Source organism: Lycium ferocissimum, chromosome 7, assembly GCF_029784015.1.
Source record: "Lycium ferocissimum isolate CSIRO_LF1 chromosome 7, AGI_CSIRO_Lferr_CH_V1, whole genome shotgun sequence".
NCBI lineage: Eukaryota > Viridiplantae > Streptophyta > Magnoliopsida > Solanales > Solanaceae > Lycium > Lycium ferocissimum.
Window position 1 is genome coordinate 50,706,656 of NC_081348.1, and position 11,547 is coordinate 50,718,202.

Sequence of the window (11,547 nt, forward strand, 5' to 3'; positions counted from 1 at the left end):
GAATGTTATGCCTAAAGAATTTCTTGTTTAGCCATATGCAATCTCAATGAGTGTTGGCTCAGAACCATGGCGTGATAGTTAGTCGTCAAATACAGATATATTCTGCTTATTGATCTCATTTCCCGTTAATATAGTCTTTCTTCTTATTGATCTCATTTCCCGTTAATATAGTCTTTCTGCTTGATCTTGGGTTGACTCTTTTCCTAGGACATGAATTCAGTTTTTTTCTCTTGCTTTCTTGTTAATACACAGATCAGACATATATCAGAACACCATAGTATAAGTCATATTTTATTCGTATGAATTTTTTAATCGAATGTTTCATGTATACAATTCAGCAATGCAATGAGAAAAGGGAGTAGTCAGTGAGTTCTTCATTCACACTCACATGAGCTGGGAGGAATGCAAATATCCCAACTTATAGTTTTTGATTAATGGACGAAAAGCTTCATTCGTGAGCTTTGTAATAATTGGATTTCATCATAGCGCCGCTGACATAGAGGCCAATTCCAAGAACCAAAAGAGCAATTATGCCACTGACATAGAGGCCAATTCCAAGAACCAAAAGAGCAATCAGAATAGTCATCTTCTCAGCCAGTGCTGCAGTTCCTTTTTTCAGTTTTGGTTGTTTAACATAAAGAATGCCATTTTCAAACTCTGTACCCAATTCCAAGAACCAAAAGAGCAATCAGAATAGTCATCTTCTCAGCCAGTGCTGCAGTTCCTTTTTTCAGTTTTGGTTGTTTAAATATAAAGAATGCCATTTTCAAACTCTGTACTGATTTTTGTGTTGTCGCAATTTTCTGAAAGAGGAAGGTGTTCCTGGAATCTAAGATAAAGAAAGTTCCCATCAGTGGTAAAACCAACTGGCCTTTCTCCACTGATCTTCATAATTCCTGTTCTGGTCAGCTCAACCCTCACTTCTTCCTTTTTGAAACCTGCAGAGATTTCAATGTTTTTGTATTAACAGATTGTCAAACATGGCCAATGAATGCGGCAAAAGGCCATAAATAAGCTAATCTTAAATGTTATGTTGCTCGCATGCTTCAAAAATACTGCACTGGGTGTGTCGGAACCTCCAAAATCTATGCATTTTTGGAGGATCGACATGAGTGTAGCAACATTTTTGGAGGGTCCGAGCAACATAGTAAATGTGACATTTTCGTCCTATTGTTAAATCTGATTATTTGTGATGTTCGCATGAAAATAATGACATTGTGTCGAGGACCCAAGAGTTTATGTTGCTCGCACTCCTCAAAAAGGCTATCACATGTGTATCGGATTGTAACACCTCGTACCCCTAACCAGCTTATGTTCATGATTCAAGGACCTAGAAACCAAGACAAAAGTGTTAGAATTGAAATTCCCCCTCAGAACGGACGAAGAACGGACTTACGTACCCGTACTTTGAAGTGCGAGACGTACATTGAGGGGAAGAAATCAGAGAGCACTGGAAAGTGGCACCCAAGTATGGGCTGGATGTACCGGACGTACTTCTGTCCCGTACTTTGCTAGGAAAATTAGTTACTCACTAGAATTTTTCATCCAAGTATGGAAGTGCATGCATGGCCCGTACTCCATTCCTACGTCATGTCATTTAAATCTTAATGTCTCAGTTACTTGATTGATTCTTGGTATGTTATTATGTTTATCGTCATTAAGTTACTTCTTTGGGTTCGATACGAATTTCCATAATTTATTCAGAGGTCACCGACTCTATGTCACTCTGATTGAGTAATGACTTCTAATGGGCTCTCATGCATGCTGGTTATATTATGCATTTATACATATGATGATTATGGACCGGGCCGTACGTTCCTCAGCACTAATATATGATGATTATGGATCGGGTTGTACGTTCCTCGGCACTAACATATATGGATTGGGCTGCACGTTCCGCAGCAATATAATTATATATATATGGATCGGGCTGCACGTTCCGCAGCAATATACTATATTTATGGATCGGGTTGTACATTCCACAGCACTAACTTTATGGATCGGGTTGCACGTTCCGCAACACTAACAATTATAATATATGTGTATATATATATATATGTATATATATATATATATATATATATATATATATATATATATATATATTTACATATGATTCTCAATATGCATGCATTCCATAACGCACGTTCTCTGATGACAGGTTACTTTTATTTTCTTTGTACTTCCGCCTTACTCATGCTATTGCATCCCGCCTTACATACTCAGTACTTTTATCCGTACTGACGTCCCCTTGCATGGGATGCTGCATTTCGTGCTGCAGGCCCTGACAGAGTTATTGGAGAGCAACCGCAGTAGGACTCTCAGCTTTATGGTGTCGTGAAGTGCCGCTTACTCCGGACTTGCTATCTTTTGGTACTTTTCTGCTAGTGTAATACATGTTCTTATGTACACTCTTAGAGGCTCATAGACATAGTGGGGTACGTAAATATTATGTATGGCCTTGTCGGCCTTATTTTGAGCTCTTGATACTTTTCTGATAGCCTTGCCGGCTTTGTGATACTCGTGATGTTGTAGCGACCTTGTCGGTTCGCATATGAATATATATGTTGGATTATTGGATATTTCTATGTTGGGCCTTTTCTGCGTGCAGGTGTTCTTTGAATTAGGGTATATGATGCTCAAAGTAACTATTAAGTTAGGTGGTCCCGGCCTATGGGTCGGAGCCCGTCATACCTCTCGGTAGGGTGTGACATACGGGACCTGGTGCCCATACTTCACCCTCGTCGGCCAGAAACTATAAATACCTGGGGATAGTTTTATTTCCCGACTTTTCATTCTCCAAGCCCTAAGACGACCTGCTCTCATTCTCCATCACCAAGAACACTAAGGTAAGCAATCCTAGCCTATACCAAATGGATTCTTAGCCTATACCAAATGGATTCTAACATATATTTATGAACATTAAGCAAGAATTCATTGTTCTTAACCTAGGATTTTCAAGAAAACCCATCTAAAGGGTTCAAGACCTAGGCTTTTGGGATTCTTCTCAAAGTTCAGACCAATCTTGCAAATTTTGGAGCATATACAGGTATGTGAGGTTGACTATCTATGTCAGGGAATGTTTATGATTCTCCCTACGCCTCATTCTTTATGCTTATTAGTGATTTGACTCAGAATACAGTTTAGCCCTAGTTTCTTGAATAGTTGTAGAACTGCTATCTTCTAGGGATATAGTTTCATAATTCGTTCATGGTTATCATTTTGAATATCATGAACTCAGTACGTAATCATTATATATTTGTGTATTGACATCACATGAGTCTCAGTCAGTGTATAATCAGTTATTGGCTTAAGTTCCATAATCGGAAACAGTTATCATGCTAGCAGTTATAGCTCAATCTCAGTATCATAAATTGCTTAATGTTGATCACCTTTATCTGTATTTTTGGGCCGCAAGCCACAGTTTATGCATACGTATTGCTCGGGCTCGAGGCCAGCCTTTGTGCACATTTATTTGGGCCCTAGGCCACAATTTATATTTACGTTTATACGTATGGTTCTTCATTCGGTAACGTGGAGCACTTCGATCTTTACCTCCCCCGTTTAGTTAGGTTTACGGCCTTTCCGCTCAGCTTTCAATACTTATATTTCCTTCTTTCGCCTGCTTTACATACCATTACAATTCAAATGTGTCGATGTCCCTTTATTTGGTCGGGGACCGCATCTTGCGCGCAGCAGAGATATATCGTCGACGATCCGCCTACCTCCAGATCGCTCATATCACTGTGCGAGCCCTGGCCTTTGGGCGTTATCCCCCGTTTTCGCCTTTTCCAGCTTTAGACAAGCTTATCTTTCGCATTCTTTAGAGGCTTCATAGACATTGTCTAGTCATTCATATATTAGTAAACCTTGATGTGTTAGCCTTGTCAAAAGTTGATTTCGATGTTTTAGACTTAAACAAGATTTCCGCATTTAATATATTTCAGCCGTATTTTTTAGTAGATCAAAGATGTGTTAGTCTTATTTCCTTATTTTAGCATGTTTTGATATCACATGTTGATTCACCAAATGCTCATGGGTTCGCTTCTACACGTTAGCTAGGCACCGAGTGTCGGTTACACCTAGGTCATGTTCAAGGACACTATCCTCTAACGTTAGTGCATTTTCGGAGGATCTAACACAGGTGCGGCAATATTTTTGGAGAGTTCGAGCAACATAGCATAAAGTATCTGCATTCCTTCTTCTTCTTCTTTTTATCGAAATATTTTACTACTATATAGAAAGATGAAGAATGGGACGACCAAGGGCAAAAAGGTAATTTCAGAGCTAACATTTTGGCAGTTTCTATTGTTATTGTGCTTGAAAGTTGTTGTACTAAAATGCTTTGTAGGTGTACGTTTTCCTCAATTGGACAAAAGACCTAGATGCCAATTACTTTTCTTCATGTGGGTCCGATTCTGTTCACACCTTGCAGCCTTTTCAATTTACTAATTCCCACATGGCTATTTTACTGACAGTGCATTTTAAGTTTGATAGCTATTATAGCAACTAGTTTCATGAGGCCCGTGTTAAGTCCGAGCCCAAACTCAATATATAAAAGTAGTAATAGTTTAACCAATGAAGTATATAGGATACATTATTATATTTTTTCACTACATAATTAATGGAGTATAATTTAGTACCCTTGGTAAGTTTTCATAATTACTCCATATGTTTCAATTTGTTTGTACTTTACTCCATGTAAAAAAGATGCCTTTTTTTTCTTTTTTCTTTTTGGCAACTCTTTAATTACAATTTTCACATTGCATTTGTAACACCACAAGATTAAAGGACATTTTGATGCGTTCTACATACTTTTAATTTAAGATCATAAGATTCAAAAGTTTTTTTCACTTTCTTAGATAATCTTAAAAAAAAAAAAAATTATGTATGAAGAAGGAAGTTTGGAAGGAAAATTAGCAAATACCAAAGGGCAAAAATGAATTGACATTCCGTAAGTAACACTTAAATTATATAAAATAATTACAACTCGGTGAAATCATAAATAAAAAATGTTGATATTTTTATGAATTTGTGAGCATTTAATTTCTCTATTTATGGATATAAATAATTATTTCTTTTGGTATTTATTAAGTTTTAATTTCACTCATGATATTTCATGTGTCAAGAGATTATTCTAGTTAAATGTGGTAATTCAAGCTTAGTTTTAGATGAAATTAAGGGAGAAAACCAAATTCATTAAATGAATCTCAAGAATTAATGTAATTCTCTATTATGCTTAAAATGTTAATTCTCGTTGCAATATATAGTACTTTTTGCATAGTTTTAAAATATTTAAATTTTATATAAAATATGAAATCGGTGTAATTTAATTTAGCTTCGAATATAGTTAAGTTGACTCTCGCGAAAGGAAAAGTACCATATAAATTAAAACAAAATAGAGTAATTAGTAAAAACTAATAAATGCTCTAGTCGGAAACAAAAATGTGGCTCCAAAATTGCCTAAATTTTATCAAAAATGTAAAGGGTAATCTAATATATCACTGGGTCCTTATTATACAGAGTTTTTAGCTTGGTCACACCTCTTAAGAAATCATTTACTCCTAGAAAGTAAGAATTATTTTCATTAAATTGCTCTTAGTTAAATAGTATCAATTTAATATGATTTCTTGGTTATGTAAAAATTCACACATCTAAACAAGGGTAAATTTGAATAAGAAAAAAACTACTTTTGTCCCAATTTATGTTGCACAGCTCAGATTTCAAGAGTCAAACAATTTATTTTGATTGTGAATTGGCCATGAAATCTTTAAGTTTTTTGAAATAAAATTTACAAATTTAAAAACTATATAAAAAGTACTATAAATCAAAATAATTGATAATTAAGAATATTTAAAAGAGATATGAAAAAGTTAAGGTCAAAGAAAGACTTGCTTGAATCTCGAAATCTGAAAGGTGCCACATAAATTGGGACGGAGAGAATACTAATTTATGTATCCCCTGTCACAATTTAAGTGTCTTACTTTCCTTTTTGTCTGTTCAAAAAGAGTGTCACTTTCTATATTTAGTAAGTTGACATTATAAACATCTTGCATTGCAAAATTATAACCGGAAAATTCAAAGAACATTTAAGTACATATATACACATCTTTAATTTAGAACCACAATATTCAAAAATCTTTTTTTTATTTCTTAAACTCTATACTTAGTTAAACTAAGATACTTAAATCAAGACCAAGAAAGTAAAATATTATTTATTTTAAACTAAATATAAAAACTAAAAATAACCACAAAATATGGGCAGGAAGGAGAAAGGAGCCATAAAGATTCACAGGCAGTTACTAAAATATCAATAGGGTACACACCTAATACAAAGCCCACGTAGAGATAAACTTGAGGGAAAAAACAATGAGTGCAAATATGAAAAAGAAAGCAGCCACGTGTATAAGCTTGGTAGATATATATATTGGCATTGTGAGGACAACAAAATCAGAGATCCTCATTTATATAGATTAACTAGTTGTAACGAGGAGCAGTTACTAAAGATATTATTTTATTTTAAAGAAATATAATTTGTGTTAGTACAAGTGTCACAACAACCATATAATAATATCCCAGGTATATAAAAGCAAAATTTTCATTCCACTCCTTTAATATTTTAACTTCCATTTTGATGAAATTATAACTTAGACTTTAAAAACAAAAACAAAAAAATTGACATAAATAAATAAGATTAGGACCTAAAAGTAATTAATTAAAAAGTTTTAAAAAAATTTAAAAATTATTGTAAGGACTACAAAAGTCCTCGTAGATAGCTTTTAAAAGTAGACTTTAAAAACAAAAAAACAAAAAAATTGATATAAATAAAATTAGGATATAAAAGTAATTAATGAATTTTTTTTTAAAAATTTAGGAAATTATTGTGAGGACTACAAAAGTCCTCACATTCCCTCTTATATATAATAGTAATATATATGTAGTACTAATAAAACAAATAAAAATAACCAAACAGGAACTCCTATCTCTTTAGTTTTTGTTTTCCTCCTAAGTAATTTAATTTTCAACCAAAAAAAAATTTGTTCCTAATTTTACAAGGACGACTTAAGTAACATTGAGATGGAAATCCAATCCAACCAAACCAAACTACAAGCAACTCTTTTACGAGAATGGCACACAAGAAAAAAAAATTACCAGGATAAATTTCAATTGTTGTTTTGAAAGATCGGTGTCTGAAAAATCAAAATTAATTTAGGGATTTGCGGAACAATTATATTAATCCTATTATAAATTCTTCGTTACATAATTGTTTGATTACTTGTACACAGTGATAGTTGTTTTTTTTTTTTTTTTGAATGAGTTTAATCACGAAAGGTAAAAGGGAATAAAGGAATCATGTGTAAGTTTATTCTCAATTTACCATTTGCTTAGCTAAAAATAGCCCAATAAATTCTACTAAAATCAACAAAGTAACTACATTTTTTTTTAATCTCAAGTTGTATTATTGTGTGGATTTCCAGACAAATTTATTTGGATAAAAATGAGCAACGGAATCAAGATTCCACTAAGCGGATTCAAAGTCAATATACGAAGATGTCAAAGAGATTCGACATCTACTATATATATTTACGAAAAATAATTTTAATCTTGAATATACAATATAATTTCCAGCGAAAGTGGATTCAAATTAACTCCCTATGCTCGCTCATGAAGAAAATTGTGATAGTATTTGAAAGGTAATATGCTTAGTATTCTTGAAGATTAATTAATTATTTAATTTGGAGCTTGGAACTTGGAACTTGGATTTATAACTTCGAGTTTCTACAATAAAATTAATACTCACTAGATACAACTAATGTAACATTTCTGATGAAGATGAGAATCAATTATTATTCTATTAAAATCTGTTTATTCTATTTTTTTTTAATTGTTTAGTAAACAAAACCTCTTTTTTTTTTTTTTTTTAAATAAATACTACATAGTTGGTCCATTCGGTCCCAAAATGGGATTTACACATAAAAACAGTACTCTTAACTGATGCAAAGATATACGATTTCTAAAAATTGTCTTTCCAAGCTGATTTGCTTTTATTAAGAAAGCTATAGAATAACTTAACCAAATACCTTTAAATTAATGTTGTTGACTTATTTCTAAATGAATTCGATAGAGTTAAAGACATATTCTTTTTTAACTGAAGGTAATATACAACACAAAATGTTTGCACGGGCCAATGACATCTAGTTACATAAGAAAAGTTATTGTATGATTCTCATTTCCTTGTTCATGATCTAATCTTAGAAGAGTTACACTATTATTCTCATGTCCTAAAGTCACATAAGCTTTTTCCACGGCGCCAAATCCAACTATGTCTTACTATCTATGTTGCTCTGACTATTCAAAAAGGCCGACTAGTGCGTGTTGGATCCTCCAAAAGTAGTGTAGTATTGGCGGATCCCACAGATCTACGACAACATCTTTTGGAGAGTCTGAGCAACATAGCGTACGACGACAAGAAACTATCAAGGAAATTGACCTCAGTCTAAATCAACCTCAACAACTTGCTCAAAACATGATATAAGGAGGCGATAACTACTTCCCTCGAGTAAATAACAGTACAAGAACATCACCTGTGAGATAAAGGAGAAGAGTATCAGAGTCTTGTTCTCGCACCAACTCTGTTGTTGGCTCAAAATCTTCAAAAACTTGTAATGGTGCATAAACTGTATTTCCCATTTTTTTCTCTGTTTCTTTTGCTAATATGGGAATTTGTAATGTGTTGTAAAGGCTCTTTTCTTGCTTTTTGAAGATATTGGATATAATATTGGTTATATATATACACACATAAAATAAAAATTGAGAAGAGACTTTTCTTAAGATGCTTAAGAGGCTGTTTTCTTTCAATTTAGATATACCTTAACTTATCTTCATGCCTTTCCTTTGTCTATAGATCCTTTTCTTTTGGTTATATCTCAGAGTTTTTTTCCTGAATAGGTAAACCAAATATGTGAGAAACTACTGTAATATATAAAAAAAAAAAAAAAAAAAAAAAGGATTTGAAATTAAAATACATGTCATAACTATTTGATAAATGATGTAAATATAGTTTTTTCCCTGGATAATTGTACTTGTGGTTCTTCAATTATTGATAAATTCTTGTTTTGGTCCTTGTAATATTTGGGTAAGCACATCTAACACTCAATTAACTAAATTTGTATTTTTGGTCCCTTTATAAAGCAAATATGTGATATTTAGACCTTTTTTTTATAATTATATTACCTCGAAATATGGAGTAACAATAACATTAACATAACACATCGATAATTGGATGGTTTAGCACTTAGTGACTTGGAACCTGTGGGTAAAAGTTTTTTTCTTTATAACTTCAATTGAGAGAATACACCACAAGTTGTAAAAATGAGGAGAATATCCTTTTAAGTGATTAGGCAAATTTAGGTTTAAAAAACTTACACCCTAGACCCAAAGGCTTGAAAAATATAAAATGGTCCCATCCCCAAAGGCTTAAAAGACTCACACCCCAGTCTCAAAGTCTTGAAAAAAATACAAAATAGTCTGCATCCCTAAAGTTTTGAAAATAGATAATAGTCCTGTTTGGTAACATATGTGAATACCATCGTCTCCTTTTTCCGACGCAAATGTAACACCTCGTAGCTTCAGGCGAAGGTTTAACTCATAAGATGATAACATAATGGAATCAATATGAGGGTTATAGGAAGTGTTTTGAAAACTAATCAAGTCATAAGAAATGTCTTTGGGCAAAGCAAAGTTGGAAGCCACTCTACTGGGCATGTTTGCAAGTGAGTTTATAGAAGGTCTTACTTCCAACGACCATAACCCCTTTATTAATTATGAATTTGGGAAAACTTCCTGAATGAAAGTTGTAGCCCTTTGAAATACCTTTCCAACGGTATATTATGGGGGTCAAGGGGACCTCTGTACAAAAAGTTATGGCCATTTTACTGAAGGATTACAGTGCAGTCCGTTCACCGATCATGTTATACGAACTGGTTATACGGCCCATATAATTTTATACGGACCGTATAACTCGTCCGTACTTCAGGACGCTCCAAATCGACGTTCTGTTCAGCCATGATAAAATATGGTCATATTATACGGACCGTATAACTTTATACGGACCGTATAATATGTCCATATAACTTCCGCCTCACTTTTGTATAAATCCAAGCCTCGAAGTTCTTCTATTTCATTATTCACAATTCCAAGCCCTAGCAACAATCCAAAACATCAAGTAAGTCAATCCAAACCCTTCCAACTCAATTCTAACATATATTCTAATAATCTAAGCAAGAAATCATTGTTCCTAATCTAGGGTTTTCAAGAAAACCCATCCCAAGGTTCAAGAATCAAGAATTAGGAAATCTTCTCCAAAATTCAAGTCTTTAATTCAAGATTTTTGAGCAATTAAGGTATGTAGAACTTCCATCCACATGTGGGAATCTCTACGTTCTTCCCCATGCTCCGTTTCTTGATATCCATGAAGTTCAAATCCTAGGGCATTAAACCCAACATATTGGTAGCCCGTATTTATGTATTTATGTACATGAATTTTGTATCTATATTCGTTATTGTATTCCTAATCTTCCATTACGGTTATTAGGAACCCTAGCTTAATCCATGAATCATGAATTCTTCCTCATGTGTTCTCATTATGTTTATATGAAATTTTATGATTTTATGTAACAAGTTCCAAGCATGTTTTCAAGTCAATTATATATATAATTATGAACTATTGTTATTACTCATGAATCAAGAACATGTTTGCAAGACTACGACAAGTTATCCTCACGAAACCATATTACAAGATATTTCATGAAACCATGTTACAAGTTATTTCGTGAAATCATGATTACAAGTTATTTCACGAAAATCATGGGCTTCTTAGCCAACTATATCATGTTCATGTTTCTTTGGGAGTTGCTTAGTTAACCGAGAAGGCTCGATAGCCCGAAACTACGTAGCCACCGTAGGATAGTGGTTGTCGCCAAGGAGGCAACACCTTCATTATGCGCTTGATCCTTACATGCTATTATTACTTAAATCTCATATCCTCGGCAAGGTGTGAGTGTTAACCGGGTAGGACGCAAGTACCGTATCATGTTGTCGGTATACTATAGCATTCCCTAAGTTACAAGCAGCTTTATATACATGTATTTCCATTGATTTATTGTTTTCGCACTTTTTACTCACGTTTCATACACATGTTCAAGTTACATTCCGGTTTCTCATGTCTTATACCTATGTTGTGCCATGTTCTTCATTTCAAGAAGTTTTACATACTAGTACTATTCACCATGTACTAACGTCCCTTTGCCGGGGCCCGAACTTCACCTGCGTATACCGATTTTCGGAAGATACGCCCGCGCAGAGGATCACCTCGCTATCGCCTTATCAGAGCCCGCTCCTCTCGGGGTTCAATACGGAGTCCGTATTAGTATGCAGTTTATGGTAGTCCAGGGCCATGTCCTGGTAGTTAGAATTCAGTACATGTTTTAGAGGTTTCATAGACAGATGTTAGTTCACAGTGGCCGTTATGCTTTCATGTTTCGTAAT

The 11,547-nt window shown here is 33.8% G+C and overlaps 1 protein-coding gene across 1 annotated transcript; it reads right to left on the reverse strand.

Annotated features, from left to right (window-relative positions):
• Positions 1 to 670: 670 nt before the first annotated feature.
• LOC132065571 (inactive protein RESTRICTED TEV MOVEMENT 2-like) lies at positions 671 to 8,851 on the reverse strand. The gene is made up of 2 exons (XM_059459014.1): positions 8,586 to 8,851; positions 671 to 938 (listed from the first exon to the last, which is right to left on the reverse strand). The coding sequence occupies exons 1-2, from the start codon at positions 8,689 to 8,691 to the stop codon at positions 745 to 747; spliced, it is 300 nt and encodes a 99-aa protein (XP_059314997.1). The 5' UTR covers positions 8,692 to 8,851; the 3' UTR covers positions 671 to 744.
• Positions 8,852 to 11,547: the final 2,696 nt, after the last annotated feature.

Coding starts and splice junctions, on each gene's coding strand:
- LOC132065571 (XM_059459014.1), bottom strand. CDS start 8,691: ATGGGAAATACAGTTTATGCACCATTACAAGTTTTTGAAGATTTTGAG. Junction 939..8,585: donor TCTTCTCCTTTATCTCACAG/GTGATGTTCTTG, acceptor AAATCTCTGCAG/GTTTCAAAAAGGAAGAAGTG.